General features: G+C 37.3%; 1 protein-coding gene across 1 annotated transcript in view; it reads left to right on the top strand.

The window, feature by feature from the left end:
- Positions 1 to 14,972, top strand: part of LOC138307866 (polycystin-1-like protein 2) — a 38,895-nt gene extending 23,923 nt beyond the window's left edge. The window contains exons 9-20 of the mRNA XM_069248784.1: positions 4,776 to 5,360; positions 6,663 to 7,208; positions 7,537 to 7,565; positions 7,999 to 8,153; positions 8,515 to 8,755; positions 10,237 to 10,365; positions 10,827 to 11,045; positions 11,399 to 11,504; positions 11,853 to 11,973; positions 12,278 to 12,320; positions 12,705 to 12,729; positions 12,903 to 14,972. Coding sequence (XP_069104885.1) covers positions 4,776 to 5,360; positions 6,663 to 7,208; positions 7,537 to 7,565; positions 7,999 to 8,153; positions 8,515 to 8,755; positions 10,237 to 10,365; positions 10,827 to 11,045; positions 11,399 to 11,504; positions 11,853 to 11,973; positions 12,278 to 12,320; positions 12,705 to 12,729; positions 12,903 to 13,123 — 2,420 coding nt within the window. The 3' untranslated portion in view covers positions 13,124 to 14,972. The remainder of the gene's footprint in view (positions 1 to 4,775; positions 5,361 to 6,662; positions 7,209 to 7,536; positions 7,566 to 7,998; positions 8,154 to 8,514; positions 8,756 to 10,236; positions 10,366 to 10,826; positions 11,046 to 11,398; positions 11,505 to 11,852; positions 11,974 to 12,277; positions 12,321 to 12,704; positions 12,730 to 12,902) is intronic.
- Positions 14,973 to 18,736: the final 3,764 nt, after the last annotated feature.

Genomic DNA, 18,736 nt, shown 5'->3' with positions numbered 1-18,736 from the left:
GTTACCCCACTCCCCAGTATATAGGTGTTACCCCACTCCCCAGTATATAGATGTTACCCCACTCCCCAGTATATGGGTGTTACCCCACTCCCCAGTATATAGGTGTTACCCCACTCCCCAGTATATAGGTGTTACCCCACTCCCCAGTATATAGATGTTACCCCACTCCCCAGTATATATATGTTACCCCACTCCCCAGTATATAGGTGTTACCCCACTCCCCAGTATATAGGTGTTACCCCACTCCCCAGTATATAGGTGTTACCCCACTCCCCAGTATATAGGTGTTACCCCACTCCCCAGTATATAGGTGTTACCCCACTCCCCAGTATATAGGTGTTACCCCACTCCCCAGTATATAGGTGTTACCCCACTCCCCTGTATATAGGTGTTACCCCACTCCCCAGTATATAGGTGTTACCCCACCACTCCCCAGTATATATAGGTGTTACCGCACTCCCCCAGTATATAGGTGTTACCCCCACTCCCCAGTATATAGGTGTTACCCCACTCCCCAGTATATAGGTGTTACCCCACTCCCCAGTATATAGGTGGTTACCCCAACCCACTCCCCCACTCCCCATTATAGTACCCCACTCCCCAGTATATAGGTGTTACCCCCACTCCCCAGTATATAGGTGTTACCCCAGTATATAGGTGTTACCCCCACTCCCCAGTTACCCCACTCCCACTCCCCAGTATATATAGTATATAGTGTTACCAACTCCCCTCCCCACTCCCCAGTATAGAGGTGTTACCCCACTCCCCAGTATTATAGGTGTTACCCCACTCCCCAGTATATAGGTGTTACCCCACTCCCCAGTATATAGGTGTTACCCCACTCCCCAGTATATAGGTGTTACCCCACTCCCCAGTATATAGGTGTTACCCCACTCCCCAGTATATAGATGTTACCCCACTCCCCAGTATATAGGTGTTACCCCACTCCCCAGTATATAGGTGTTACCCCACTCCCCAGTATATAGGTGTTACCCCCACACTCCCCCTGTATATAGGTGTTACCCCCACTCCCCAGTATATAGGTGTTACCCCATCTCCCCTGTATATAGGTGTTACCCCACTCCCCAGTATATATGGTGTTACCCCACTCCCCAGTATATAGGTGTTACCCCACTCCCCAGTATATAGGTGTTACCCCACTCCCCAGTATATAGGTGTTACCCCACTCCCCAGTATATAGGTGTTACCCCACTCCCCAGTATATAGATGTTACCCCACTCCCCAGTATATAGGTGTTACCCCACTCCCCAGTATATAGGTGTTACCCCACTCCCCAGTATATAGGTGTTACCCCACTCCCCAGTATATAGGTGTTACCCCACTCCCCAGTATATAGGTGTTACCCCACTCCCCAGTATATAGGTGTTACCCCACTCCCCAGTATATAGATGTTACCCCACTCCCCAGTATGTTACCCCACTCCCCAGTATATAGGTGTTACCCCACTCCCCAGTATATATGTGTTACCCCACTGTCCATCTATCCATGTTACCCCACTCCCCAGTATATAGATGTTATACCCCACTTTAGTGTTACCCAGTATATATGTCCATATACCCCACTCCCCAGTATATAGGTGTTACCCCATCCCCAGTATATAGGTGTTACCCCACTCCCCAGTATATAGGTGTTACCCCCCACTCCCCATATCCATATGGTGTTACCCATGTCGATCCCCACTCATATCCATATAGGTGTTACCCATGTCCCCAGTCATATATGTATAGTGTTACCCCATGTCGATAATCCATATCCCCCACTGTTACCCATGTATATAGGTGTTACCCCACTCCCCAGTATATAGGTGTTACGATCCACTCCCCCAGTATATAGGTGTTACCCCACGACCCATGTATATCAGGTGTGTTACCCATGTCTCCCAGTATATAGGTGTTACCATGTCGATCCCCTGTATCCATAGGTGTTACCCACTCCATCCATATATCCATTACCCCACTACCCATGTATATCCATTCATTATCCCACTCCCCCAGTGTTACCCATGTCGATCCCCCATTCCACTCCCATGTATAGTTAGTGCTTACCCACTCCCAGTATATCCAGATAATACCCCAGCTCCCCATATATAGTGTGTTACCCCACTCCCCAGTATATAAGGTGTTACCCATGTCAGATCTCCCATGTATATAAGTGTTACCCATGTCGATCCCCATATCATATAGGTGTTACCCAACTCCCCATGTATATCCATTGTTATCCCATTCCCCTGGTATGTTACCCATGTCGATCATTTCATATCCATATAGGGTGTTACCATGTCGAGATCCATCCATATCCATATTAGTTGTTACCCCATGTCGATCCATCAATTCCATATATCAGTTGCTACCCACTTCGATCCATATATCCATATCCACTAAAGTAGTTACCCATGTCGATCCATTCATATCCATATATAGTGTTAATTACCCTTGTCGACTCATAATATCATTTTAGATGTTACCCGATCCATCATATTTCCATATGGTGTTTGCCCATGTCGATAATCAGTATCCATGTTACCATTTATGTGTTTAACCCATGTGATCGATCCACCATATCGTTTAGTGTTAACCATGTCGAGTTTCATATCCATAGGTACCCATGTCGAAGCCATCCATATCACATATGGTGTTACCCATGTCAGATTCCATTCATATCATATGGTGTTACCCATGTCGATCCATTTCATATCCATAGGTGTTACATGTACCCATGTCGATCCATCCATATCCATTTAGTGTATCCATCGTCGGTTCCATCATGTGTTACGATCCATATCCATAATAGTGTTACCCATGTCGATCAATTTCATATCCATATGTACCCATGTCGATCCATTCATATCCATATAGTGTTACATGTCGGATCCCATGTCGATCCATCCATATCCATAAAGTGTTACATGTCGATCCCATGTCGATCCATTCATATCCATTTAGTGTTACCCATGTCGATCCATTCATATATCCATTAAGTGTAATATATGTTTACCCATGTCGATCCATCCATATCCCATATAGTGTTACCCATGTCGATCCATTCATATCCATATAGTGTTACCCATGTCGATCCATTCATATCCATATAGTGTTACCCATGTCGATCCATCCATATCCAATATAGTGTTAATGTACCCATGTCGATCCATCCATATCCATATAGTGTTACCCATGTCGATCCATCCATATACATAATGTGTTACCCATGTCGATCCATCCATATCCATATAAGTGTTACCCATGTCGATCCATCCATATCCATATAGTGTTACCCATGTCGATCCATCCATATCCATATAGTGTTACCCATGTCGATCCATCCATATCCATATAGTGTTACCCATGTCGATCCATTCATATCCATATAGTGTTACCCATGTCGATCCATTCATATCCATATAGTGTTGTACCCATGTCGATCCATCCATATCCATATAGTGTTACCCATGTCGATCCATCCATTATCCATATGTGTTACCCATGTCGATCCATTCATATCCATTTAGTGTTACCCATGACGATCCATCCATATCCATTTAGTGTTACCCATGTCGATCCATCCATATCCATATGGTGTTACCCATGTCGATCCATCCATATCCATTTAGTGTACTATGTTACCCATCCATATCCATATCCATTCATCATATCCATTTAGTGTTACCCATGTCGATCCATCCATATCCATTTAGTGTTACCCATGTCGATCCATCCATATCCATATAGTGTTACCCATGTCATCCATCCATATCCATATAAGTGTACCCATGTCAATCCATCCATATCCATTTAGTGTTACCCATGTCGATCCATCCATATCCATTTAGTGTTACCCATGTCGATCCATCCATATCCATATGTGTTACCCATGTCGATCCATCCATATCCATATGGTGTTACCCATGTCGATCCATCCATATCCATTAGTGTTACCCATGTCGATCCATCCATATCATTAGTGTTACCCATGTCGATCCATCCATATCCATAATAGTGTTACCCATGTCGATCCATCCATATCCATATAGTGTTACCCATGTCGATCCATCCATATCCATACGTGTGTTACCCATGTCGATCCATCCATATCCATATGTGTTACCCATGTCGATCCATCCATATCCATATAGTGTTACCCATGTCGTCCATCCATATCCATTTATAATGTTACCCATGTCGATCATCCATATCATTTAGTGTTACCCATGTCGATCCATCCATATCCATTATAGTGTTACCCATGACGATCCTCCATCCATTCATCCATATCCATACGTTGTTACCATGTCGATCCATTCATATCCATATATCGCTACCTATGTCAATCCATCCATATCCATTTAGTGTTACTCATGTCGATCCATCCATATTCATTAAGTGTTACCCATGTCGATCCATCCATATCCATTTAGTGTTACCCATGTCGATCCATCCATATCCATACGTTGTTACCCAGGTCAATCTTTTAATATCTATATATTGCTGCCCATGTTAATATGTTAATATCCATATAATTGTTAGTTATGATACCCCATTTTATACCCATACCAGTCCATTCATATTCATATAGTGTTACCCTTTTAAGTTCGTCATTCGATAATCTTATATAACATCAAGAATGAGATTCTTGGAGATATTCACTTAGGATTGTTTTTCCTGATATGATAAAAACGTAATATATTGCAATGTCTATGACACTGGTAAGACTAGCCCTTAATATGTTCTCTATATATTGTATTTATATCTTTGTAGGTTGGATCCCGTGGAACACATCTGATTTATGGGATGGTGTCGACACCCCGTACCGATATCACTACACCAGCCCAGAGGAGACACCCACCTACTGGGGTCTATTTGGGAACTATGGTGCCAGTGGGTATCTCGTGGATTTAGATATTTTGCCAGATGAGGCAAACAATTTAGCAAACGATCTGAAAAACAATGGATGGCTTGATCAGAAAACCCGTGCTATTTTTATAGAAATATGTCTCATGAACAGAAATAATAGATTGTTTACACAAGTCCAAATCGTCTTCGAGCTCCCGAGTACCGGCGGAGTCTTTATGAACACGCAGGTCGTATCAGCCAATCTGTACCCGTACACCAATACATTTGACTTTATTGTCCTGGCACTACAGTTAATCTTTGTAGTTACCATTTTTATCCGACTTGTGCAACTGATCGTCAAGGTGATAAAGACCAGAGGTCATTCCCTTACAACAACGAGTCAAGTATTTGACATCTTACATCTAGGAGTGTCCATTGCTACAGTGGTGTATTTTGTCATGAGGTTCACCGACACAATAAGCGTTCTCAACACCCTTAGACAAGACACTGGTAAAGTTTTTACAACGTTTTATTTGTTTTGCTGATTTCATGATTTTGACAGCTTTATCTAATAATAATTCAAATTTATTTAAATACGTTGTATACTTCTATACAAGTTATCATCTGGTAATGATAATCATATGAAAACAAATGCTTCTATATTTCGTTATATAACATGCAATATCATTTAGATATACCGTAACAACTCATTTTAGTCACTGTCTAAAATATTCATCGTTGTATCATGTTAACAGTAGTTTTGTCTCGGTGCATGTCGCGCCATCTTTGCAGCAGAAAATGTGATCAAAGTGGTATTTCACTTATTGAAGCACCGAATTCCGCTAATTGATATAAGCGCTAATTATTCATGATTTACTTTTTTCCGCATTTTCGCTGAAATAAATACGTTTGCAGAATGTTAAAGCCACAACAAAGTCATCCTTTGGAGAAAAAAACTCGCAAAGTGAATGTAGTCATTTTGATTCATTTCCCCCAGAAAAAAATCATTGGGAAGTGCATTAGCGCTCCCAACCGTGTCGATTAGTTAAAGTGTTACTAGCATCCACCGTTCATTAGTATGTTGTGAGCAGACGTTTTTTTAATCCGTTTTAAAATTATTCCTTCCGACATCAGCAGATCTTACTGTATGAAACAATCGGGAAAAAATGATATGTTTATTATATTGCGGTCCTCATGGATTTCCTGGTAGGATTTGTTTACATCTTATAGTTACTCCTTTGTCTAAACTATAATGAATGATAATAAATCATGACTCTTACGAATGGCGCTGCACTCACGGTAGTAGACGGCTATATTTTATCATTGAGAAACACACTGTGTGTTGCCCCATCCTGGGTACAGAGATAAAACTTCTAAAACTTTGTATTCGATATTAGAAGATTTATTTCATATTTCAGTTTTGTTCTACCTGTATTTACTTTTATGTAGTGTCTACCAGCACAACACACAATTTTTAAACATAACGTCAGATATTTGTGTCTCAGTTTTCTGTCATTTTTTCTTAATATATATCAAATATTAATACGTAGATAACCCGTGTTTCGTTGTATATTACTATAAAAGTGCGTGACCTGCATTGCTATTATTTTGGCCGTTTTCATATATTTTGGTTTCCCATATCAATATTTTAAAAGCAGATACTTGAAACAATTGCAGAAATGTAAAATAAGAAGTTTATTACCTTTTGCGTTTTTGATGTCCCCTTATCAATGTTTCACATCAATTGTATAATTCAATGATTTAAGTTTTATGTATGTATGTTAATGACCCTTATTCTTTTGCTATTAACAGGATTCTACACGTCCTTTGAATGGGTGTTCCTATGGGATGGATACTACGCCATTACTCTTGGTGCGACCACCTTCATCGCTATCCTTGACCTACTGAAGCATCTGTCATTTAACTACCACGTGTTCTTGATGTACAAAACAATTCTGTCATTTCGATCCGAGGTTTTTCATTTTCTTATAACACTATCCATCCTTATTGTAGGATTCGCCAGCCTGATACATCTTATTTATGGACACAGCGAAAGTGGTTTCAGTAGCATGGCGACCTCAATTCTGACTTTATTTCGAATGACAATTGGAATTATCAAGTTTCGGCATGACATACAAGTGGTGGTAATGGGTATTTTTATCATTATCGGTCTATACGCTTCAATGGCCACGATTCTTTTCGTTAACCTTTTCGTCAGTTCATTGGATCATAGATTATCATACATCAAGGAGTGTATTAGAAAAGGTTTGACATCATTCGACTCGTATCTCAGTAGTCATTTCTGGAACAGATTGGCAAAAGTAATCACATTATGTGGAAACACACGAAGAGAACAAGGTTTGTAGAAAACCAAAATATACAAATATGTCATGGCAATGTAATGAAATGATATTATTGATAGTGTTGTTGTTCTTTTCGGTAGTTAACTCTAGAATATCATCTAGCTGTGAAATCGATTTATATTGCAAATTTAAATTACAGAGATATGATTTTACAAATGTCAAAATAAAATGTCGTATTAATCCAATTTATAGATTGTTGACATATCACAGGAATAAATACTTGCACAAACAGTTTTATATAGAAGACAGAAACAGTTGTTATATACATGTTTATAATATACTTTGTCCATAGCATATTTTCTTTCACTGTGTCTTTATTTCAGAGTATAAATGTGACACTAGTCTTCCAAAGGTAACAAAATAAAAAAAACTAATTATCAACCAGTGTTAAAAGCCTGAAATATTACCTTTAACTTCCACATTTTCTATGTTCAACGTAATATCAAAAACTAATTAATCGTCACATTAACTAGTTGAAACATTTAGAGATTTGATAAAGTAGACTGGTTTATAATTAATCGTTAGATATTTAAATTTATCCACTTCCTGAAATGTTCATATGAAAAAAGTCCTGTCCACTTTTTGAATCTATGTTAAATTGATAAAGTCGCTTTTTGTCGAACAGCATAGTAATATTATGATGATACGTTTATATTAACGTGGCGTAGTGTTAACTAATATTTTCCATTCTATGTGACAACCATTACTATCATTATTTTTCTTTTCCGAATACTCATCGGTTTTGTTACGATTTGTCGTTAATGGTTATATGTCGTTTTAACAAGGGCAAGGGGGAGATAACCTGTGGAAGATTTCTGTCGAAAATCCTGAAGCGGTTTGAAGAGGATTCCATCTTAGAGAGATCAGCCCTAGAGTTGGTGTTATTGCACCTGAAACGTAGATGTAGACGCAGAGCAACCTTAAACGGATTCCAGTACAGGTACGTACACATGTATTATAAAATAGATACGTGCATACATGTATATGTCATAACGCTGGTACATACATCCATATACTATAAAATATATATATTATAATTATAACAGCCCGGAATTGATAATAAGGTACGTAATATAAATTGAGCAGTCTAGAAATTTGACGGTTTGGACTAGCGAGGCAGGTGTCTGATCCATTGGAATCAAACTCCCTTTCTTTTTTTTTTGTTTTTTGTTTGTTTTTGTTTTTGTTTTTTAAGAGTGTAGGAGGGGGCTGTTTAAACTAGCCCTTATTATGAAAGCATCACTTAAATCAGACTCGACGTATGTGAGAAGTACACCCATGATACTTAATCTTGGTTCCAGGTATTCTATCGACTGGTCAAAGGAAGATAACACGTTGATAATGGAGTTCTTTGGAGGTACGGTGTACTGTAACATAACCGTTGATACCTATACCATACCCGAAGCCTGTCGACGAGGACTTGTTCCGTACGGTGGATCTACTCAACCTACCAGTATGGTATTTAAGATACGCCAGCTAAAAAGAGGACCGCGACATGTATCAGGACAAAACTCTGTAACCATGGATACTAAACCAGTATTGGTAGGTTTACAATCCTATAAGGACTACACTAGTATAATTTAGGAGATTAAAGACAGATTTTTATCCAAAATACATTAAATAATGGTCATAGTTCAATGTCATAGTATCGCTGGAACGTCTTATTGACTGTTGGATGGAAAGGGTATCATATTATCAAATAAGTATGTTTGGTGACACCTGCTATTTTGACAAGTCACACGGAGTGACACATTGGACATGTTATTAGGATTCCAGGTGTATAATGTTGATATCAGGTGTGTAAGGTCGATACCAAGTGTGTAAGATTGATACCAGGTGTGTAAGGTTGATACCAGGTGCGTAAAGTTGATACCAGGTGTGTAAGGTTGATACCAGGTGTTTAAGGTTGATACCAGGTGCGTAAGGTTGATACCAGGTGTGTAAGGTTGATACCAGGTGCGTAAAGTTGATACCAGGTGTGTAAGGTTGATACCAGGTGCGTAAAATGATACCAGGTGCGTAAGGTTGATACCAGGTGCGTAAGAATGATACCAGGTGTGTAGGATTTATACCAGGTGTGTATGTTTGATACCAGGTGTGTAAATTTGATATCAGGTGTGTAAGGTTAATACCAGGTGTGTACGGTGGATACAAGGTGTGTAAGGTTGATATCAGTTGTGTAAGGTTGATACCAGGTGTGTAAGATTGATACCAGGTGTGTAAGGTTGATACCAGGTGTGTAAGGTTGATACCATGTGTGTAAGGTTTATACCAGGTGCGTAAGGTTGATACCAGGTGCATAAGGTTGATACCAGGTGCGTAAAGGTTGATACCAGGTGCGTAAGTTGATACCAGGTGTGTAAGGTGTACCAGGTGTAAGTTATACCAGGTGTGTAAGGTTTATACCAGGTGCATAAGGTTGATACCAGGTGTGTAAGGTTGATACCAGGTGCGTAAAGTTGATACCAGGTGTGTAAGGTGATACCAGGTGCGTAAAGTTGATACCAGGTGCGTAAGGTTGATACCAGGTGCGTAAGAATGATACCAGGTGTGTAGGATTTATACCAGGTGTGTATGTTTGATACCAGGTGTGTAAATTTGATATCAGGTGTGTAAGGTTGATACCACGTGTGTACGGTGGATACAAGGTGTGTAATGTTGATATCAGTTGTGTAAGGTTGATACCAGGTGTGTAAGGTTAATACCAGGTGTGTAAGATTGATACCAGGTATGTAAGGTTGAAACCAGGTGTGTAAGGTTTATACCAGGTGTGTAAGGTTGATACCAGGTGTGTAAGGTTTATACCAGGTGTGTAAGGTGGATACCAGGTGCGTTAGGTGGATACCAGGTGCGTTAGGTGGATACCAGGTGCGTAAGGTTGATACCAGGTGTGTAGGCTTGATATCAGATGAGTAAATCAACATAGTCAATTTCAGGGACTTTATGTTTATTTTAATATTCCACATATTCCACAATTATATCCACCTCTGATATAACCCAGACATCTGTCTTTCATTTTTAAGTGCCACGTGATTATCAAAGTACCTTCTGATATCATGTCGTGCCGACCTACATTCCTCCTAATACGCAGCAGCAACCAAAGTGACTGGCACCAACTACCAGCAACACGTAACCCGGCGAAGGAAGGGGAGGTAAATGTTGAATCTATATAAACTTTGCATGTTTGAACAACTCATATTCTAAAGCGATTCCATTTGTGCATCTTTAACAAATTGATAGATTGAGGCTATACAGCTAATCAGTTTTTACTAACCAACGTCGCACAGTATATATATCTGGTTTCTCAATTGCCCACCAAGCTAATCTGCTTGAATGAGATAATTTATTGTAATAGTTTATAAGACATACTTTCCCGGCTGTTCGGATGGTTAATTCATCTACTTTTTACAGTTGGTAAGGGTGATATAATCGTGATAAGACAAACGCCTGATCACGTGGGCTTCCTCTTGACACTAAGATTCCTTAACACTCTGCACGCGCGCTGACATTTAAATCGTCGAAAACATATAAAAATTGTATTCAGAAACTATGTAAACTAGTTATTTTCATTTGTATATATTCCCTATTAAATTCTATTTTTTCATTTTTATAGGTTTATTTATCCACTTCCACCTCGCGTTTCCCACACTACGTGTTGGCTGTCACCTCTGACCTTTGGCCTGGTATTCCACCTACCGTTCAGCAGAACAGTGCGATTGAGTACACCCTCACTAAATCTGGTGACATCTTCTACCTCCCCGGGATGTGTAAGAAGATAGCAGTGATGTTTCCTGAGGCCTGTGTTTCGCGGGACACGGAAATAACAATATTGGTAATAAACGATATGATATTTTACTATTTGAACCCATATTGGCAGGCCATTAATACAAATTATAATATCTATATAAACGAAACTGAATGCACCTGTGTTCAACAGCAAAGTCCCGGTGATAACTTTCTCTCACAACATATTAGTCAAAAGTCTGTATCATAATAAATCACAGTTGAACTTTTCGATATATCCGTTTATAAAAAAATCATCAGTCTAGATTAAAATTTCCCCTTTCTGAAATTATTTCATAATAATTTATCGCATTAGCGACATTTGATACCAAAACCAAATTAATGTCAGTACGAAATATTCAATCTGTCAGTAAGATCCCAGAATATATGTATATGTTTCAGCTGGAGCGTGGAGATAACTTCCCCATACTGCATTTCCTGGCCCGTGGTGACATCTCAGGACTTATAGCTGTTCAGTTCAGGAGGAAAAGAAACATACCGACAAGTGGTATCTATGTGTTCTATCTTATAAATAGAAAACTCGTCGTGATTACTAAATTCAATTTGACTGAATAAAGCAGACGATTGTCATTCGAGCATTTAAAAATACGTAGGTTAAACACACTCACACAAGTTAATTTATCAGAGATATGTGAAATACAGAGTGCCCCATAAATTATGGTACACATTCAAAGTTCAATATTTTGTTTAATACGTAATAGAATATACAACACAAGGATTTCATTTGCGAAACGTTTGCAATCGTAACCTCCATCATTGGAACAATTGAACATCTCCAATTATCTACATGTATATATTAGTAGAACTATGGAATACGGTTTAATTGTTGCTACAGGTGATGACTCCGAATTTAAGCTAATGACAAAGGAGGGAGATCTGGAGTGGAAAGAAGGAATTCCTGGGCCGCGGACATTTCAAACGGACTTAAGCGTCCAGATTGACTCTTTAAAGGAAAGGTAATACTTAATTATCAATCAAGCAGTTTAGTGTGATAATATCACAATATTAAACGCTGTACATTTACACAAAGACAGTGTGGATGTTAGTTATTTGTGAGATGTTAGATGGAACATTAGAGTAGTTATCCCAGAACAAAGCATAACTCTACGATGTTTGATTCACTAAAACATTGAAATCAAGAGAAGATTTTAGTTTGTTTAATTACAAAAATAATTCATCTTATCAGAATTAATATGTTAATATATAAATATTGTTCTTCAGTACTTTTCTAATTATTGCTCTTTATTTTCTCTCGCTCAGCGTGAAGACGTCAATCACTGTGTGTAAATCTGACTATGTTAGTGTAAGTACATGCTTCATATCATAAATAACCCACGCAGTGTGTAAACCCACGGTTAATCTCCAAACGTCATCGATTAATGATTGAAATGCGACTGAAAGGCATTATGAAGTGTCATGCACTTAAACAATTCTTATTGACGTTTTTTATTTTACTTTGAACTTTTCTAAAATCAACATGAAAATCAAAAAGAGAACTTTGAAGAATACTTAACATGTTTATTTCTGTTCTTAAAACGTCCATTGCCATAGAAGTAACATAACGACAGTCACTTCTTTTTTGTCGAAATACAGATATGAGTGTACATGTATTTATCAATAGAATGTACTTTTATGAAATACAATGGTACAGCATTACAATGACCAATTTCTATCTTTAACATTTCAGCTGTTGCACAAGAAGGCGTATCCGGGTAAGTTTAGATTTTATATCTAAATAAGATTCATCAACGCAATTTTTACACTTCAATGTCACAGACATACTTTTGTTCATGTACTTTGTGCATATCGTATGATAATTGACAATTATGCATGACCAAATACATAAGTATTGTTTAGAATTAAAGATATTATGATGCCATTTCAGACAAGCAAAAAGGAATTATGTTGTGCATCTACAACAAAACTATCCCCAGTCAGCACTGGCGTAAGATTGGACGCAATCTCGGATTCTCACAGAAATGGCTGACAGACCTGGAAGTCCGCAAACCGAGGACCTTAGAAGAAAAGGCATGTGTTGTTTTGCAAAAATGGCTGAGGGAAAACAAAGGGCGGAATCTCTTTGATGTACGCGACCTGTGGATGTGACTTCCGGTGACACACTATCATGTGTTGTATTCCCTTTAATACTTTATATTTAATATAATTAATATTTAATTCAATTTGAGTCAACTAAAGAATGTGTATGTAAGATTTTCATATTGTAGCGTGAACATGTTGAATACAATTTTAAAACATTTTAATGACATATAATGACTGATATCATTACACTAACGAGTACTGACCAGTTAAAGGGACAATTCAGTGAGGCTAATTAATTACATACCCACAGAGCAAAATATGTCATAAATATATTGTTCTACTTTCCTTATACAAATCGCATAGCGATACGATTACACTGTAAGCATGTACAATATGTACACCATATACATACCAGAGCCAGTGTAATGTAAGTTAAACGAATGCAATAAGGTAAACACTCTACTGTAAGAGCGATTTGACTAGATCTAGACAAAAGTTGCTTTACTCAACTGGCACGGGCTATGGTTCGGTATACAAGACGTCCGACCACAATTTGTATTGGCGGACAGAGCTAGCTGGAACATTTCACACACATTTCACCACAATATATTTTTTTGGATATATAATAACACTATCTACTCTAACGTCCATTAGAACTGGTTTTACTCCGATATATGTGCACATTTTAACGCACTCTTCGACTGAGTTGTCTGTTTGATATTCGGGAATGTCATACCTTGTTCATAATTTTACACATCAAACCTTTTTCGATTGTCTCACTTGGGTTCTACTTTTAAAGATTTGTTTTTGTATTGTGTAGTTTACATTTCGCGTATGTATTGTATTTGTCTTTATTATCAATTGATCATATAATTTCCAATGTCATCGGTATCATATTTCATCACTTGCAATCCAGTTAGAATATACGAGTCCCATAATTAGATTTGTAGCTGAGGAGATCAATGATACAACTTGGTGAGGTCCACACAGAGCTGCCACTAGAGTGATCAGAATAGATTATAAGACCCTTTCATATATGGATATGAAGGATAGGGATATTCTACCCGAGGGTCACAAAATGTAGTAAAACCCGAGGCTTGCCGAGGGTTTTGTTACATTTTGTGATCCCGAGGGTAGAATATCCCTATCCTTCATATCCATATATGAAAGGATCTTATAATAGAATATCCCTATCCTTCATATCCACTTATGAAAGAGTATTTTTCTTTCATACCTCGACGTTTTATTGCAATTTTACAACTATAATATCCCGCCTGGAAGTCAATTTCCATACATGAAAAATTACGTGATATTTTCAACCCAAATTCCGTTGCTTGCATCTTTTATAGTAAAACCAGTCAATTTTGTGAAAAAAATATTAAAATTTTACCGAGGAAATAGAGATTTTGTTGACGCCGTGACGTCACGAGGCTTTATTGCATTGGTATCCATGCAATACAGCCTCAGGTGACATGCGTATATTGCCCTAGACCAGCCAGTATTACACGTGTAAGTATGAAAGAAAATGTATTATTTGTAAAGTGACGACGTAGATGTACTTCATAAATTGTTTGAACAGAATCTATAATCAAGGTCACATTTAAACGCTTCAGTTAATGTATGCCTGCTAAACCGAACGTAAGACATTCCGTCTAGTCAATGGCTTACATTCCCCTGCGAGACGTTGATTAATAATTCATGAATGTCATAAATACCATCTCGCAGGGGTTGTATCAATATCGATGTCGAGCGTTTTTGCTGAAAATAAAAATAGATTGAACGAGGCATTTTTATCTTTGCCTAACTCTATCATCAGCCTAGTAGATCACTTTGATGTTTTTAAATCATGCCGTTTGTCAATCATAGTTGCAATATTGACTTACTTCTCTATTGTTCCTCTTTAATTAAATTTATAAGAATGAAATGTTTGTTTTTGTAATTTTTGAACATCTAATTCTCTATTGTGATAGCCAAAAAAGCACATAAACAACATATGTCATCAGGTTATTATCTTCGATGGATGCTAAAGATATATACAAGTACTAATGACTTATAATTTTCCGGATTGTTAAGATTTTTAAAGACAGTGCATTTCGTGAATATATTCATTTTTACCAGAAAACGAATTTTAAAATATTGCTTTAGTTTTCCGTATTTATGCTCAAAACATTGAAATTCCCGTAAAATCTCAATTTACGTCAAATAGCCACCATTGATCCAGAATATCTCAAAATCAAAAACAACACCATGCCTTTTTAAACTGTGGCATGTGTTCCTATTTCGAAAAAAAAACTTTATTTGTAAAAAGTTAATTATCAGAAATCAAAATCACCTTTCACCTGAGCAGATACTGTATTCGTTATGAAACTCGCACTTTCGCCATTTTAAATTTATCAAATGACGCATTTATCAAGCCTTATATATACCAAACCTTTCCGTGCACAATTTAACATGTATAAAAATACATGTCCATACCAAGTTCATACCTTCAGTATACCAGTGGGGTAACACCTAAAGGAGTGTCACGGATAAATAAGAGACTAAACTTCAAATGAATGTAAAATACCATTTGAATCAGGAACAGTTTTTATATTTTGAAAATATGGTCACGTTTTCTTTGAATGTTATTTTTTTTTTATATTTAAATAAAGATTGACATATTTGCAATAAGAAAAACCAATGAAAGTATAACTCACCACATTATTTTTCAACATATGTCCGATTTGCTTTCTGATATTCCTTACATTTTACTCTGAAAATGCTTAGATATGCGAATTCATTTCCAAGTGTATCTATGTGTCCGAGCCTTTATTTGCAGAAGTGGACGAATTGTCCCGGAGGTAACACAAAACACAAGACGGAGTGGTATTGTTAACTGGGAAGTCCCTGTTTTCAATCATGCGTAAATTATTTTCAAATTGGTACATGCAATAGATTTATGTCTAATACGGTAACTGTTAACTCTCTACACCATGTGCCTAGGCTATTTTGATAAATCATACTAATCTTATATAAGGCTTATATTTTAGAGAGTTGCCATTGAAATGTTGTATAAAAGTTCTGTCCTCCAGATTCATCATCATCTTTCATAATCCTAAGTCGTTTAGTCGCTAGAATTATGATTAACAAATGACCTCTTATTGTTAATAATTTCCTAAATTCGACGGTCTAAATGTACACTCTGTATACAGTTATAATTATATCAATATTAACGATAAAATGTGACATATTCGCTTACAAATCTGATCCATTGTCTTCCTTCCGAAACAGGTGAACATATTTACAACTCATCAATTGCATAAAATTAGACTATCCGAAACTCCAGATATTCCAGTAACAGTGCACTGATAACCCGAGCAGTTTTCACAGGGATTAGGTTACCAGTACCTTACTTTGCACAGTGACTTTATCAGAAACACATTGACTTGTGTTTCGACTTGTGTTTCTACCTCTGACATCCCACCCTCCCAACCTGCAGTATTGTTCATCTTATATAAAAAAATGCGTTTCATGACAGTGGTGCAGCTCATTTGCATATAATAGATTGTATTATCAAACGTATGACTTACGTTTTCGGAAGGGAGGTAACTCGTACAGAACGTTTTCGTACTTTAGAGTTAATTTTCGAGTGAGTTCGAATCGAAATAGGCAGATTTTTTGGTATTTGGTTTTGTTTGTTTTTTATTTGCTTTTTTAATATATCAAAACCTTAAGCATTTACACAATAATATTTTTATGGTGAAAATACATGTGGTATTTTTGATCCGAGTGAAAATATTATTTGTAATACCTTTACTCAATACAGACGAAGACAAAGTAATAGAAGAAATATTCATTGTTTATGGATGCAAACAGAAAGCTTGTCACTTTAAGTGATTTTTTTAATATATTTTCACTCATTCGTCAATCTTTCCACTCCACTTGATGAATACCCTGTATAATCGTCATTCATCATGAAACAATGAATATCATTTGTATACCCTCTCAGTGAAGTTGGCATACTTAAATCGTTTGGTCTGGATATCTACTTGACAATGTCTGTATGTTTTACTGGGAGTCTGTCATTGGCAAGACCAACAGTTATTAATCCCATGGAACAATTTATCTGAAGGATAGAGACTAAATGTATATTTGTTTAAACGCAGTTAATTTCTGTAACGCATATATGGAACTGTATCTAACTATATATTTTCACACGTCACATGCGACAATAAATAATCGTTTCTATGGTCAAAACGTAGACTTCAGACTGATAGGGAAATCAATCTTATCTTAGCTTGCCTTATTCAGTTTTACAATTGCTATATAAATGGTTTTTTAGAATAGTAAGTATAATGGTTAAAGTTTTCCTGCTAATAAGTGTCAATATTACGGAATGAAACATACATATATGTCAAAATGGTTATTTTTATTAGTTTGTGAATCATTGTTGTTTGGTTTGAGTAAGTTGGTAAACAAAAATACAAACATATAATTTTATCACCTACACTTTATTGAAGTTAAAAAAAGCCTTAATGATAATGTTTTGGAGTAGTAAAGTAGTACAATACGCAACAGATAGTTTGATAAAAAGAATAAAATTAAAGAAAAGTATATGAACAATATTGTTCTTATAATAGTTATGTGTAATCAAAGATAAACTCATTCAACTTAAACATTTGAGTTATGAAATTATTAATATAATGCAACGATTTTTGTTCACGGGTTAAGATCAAAGACTTTCCTTATGATGCTTTGGAAGTACCAGACCCGGATGCTATTTTACAACATAAATTGTCAATAAACAGAAACATATGTGTCCATACAATTTGGTATTAACTCCAGGTTTCTTTGATCAGTACAAATTTATCGTGCTATTGTGTAATTCCTATTAACATTTAATACCAATGTCCGTATCAAGTCTGATTAACATAAGGATATTTGTAGGACAGAAGAATCCGTTGCCCATAGATTTTGAAGTATTTATCATCCCCGTTGTGTTAAGACTAGCCACCGACGTGTCTTACATTACATACATATGTCAGATGGACACAGTTAGTTCAAGTAACGACATAGTGTGGTAGAATTGATTATTCAAATGGTCACATGAGCGTTTTGTACACATTGCACGACAGTATAACTTTATCCTCGATTTGTGGGAGGGCATGATGTTCAGTCTTACACCAGTGGAAACCCATACACCTCAACTTTACAATGGTGAGAACCAGTCCCTCACGTGAGATCCTCACGAGACGTCCGGTGAGTGGCCGTGTACAGTAGAAGGTCTTCATCTCGTTACGAAAACCAGGACCGAGCGGTTAGTAGTAACATACGACGTAGGGACCAGCTGATGATTCTGCTACAGTTATAACATACGACGTAGGGACCAGCTGATGATTCTGCTACAGTTATAACATACGACGTAGGGACCAGCTGATGATTCTGTTAAAGTTATAACATACGACGTAGGGACCAGCTGATGATTCTGTTACAGTTATAACATACGACGTAGGGACCAGCCGATGATTCTGCTACAGTTATAACATACGACGTAGGGACCAGCCGATGATTCTGTTACAGTTATAACATACGACGTAGGGACCAGCTGATGATTCTGCTACAGTTATAACATACGACATAGGGACCAGCTGATGATTCTGCTACAGTTATAACATACGATGTAGGGACCAGCTGATGATT

This window comes from Argopecten irradians, chromosome 14 (genome assembly GCF_041381155.1).
Source record: "Argopecten irradians isolate NY chromosome 14, Ai_NY, whole genome shotgun sequence".
NCBI classification, from domain to species: domain Eukaryota; kingdom Metazoa; phylum Mollusca; class Bivalvia; order Pectinida; family Pectinidae; genus Argopecten; species Argopecten irradians.
This window is presented reverse-complemented; position numbering and strand designations above follow the sequence as displayed.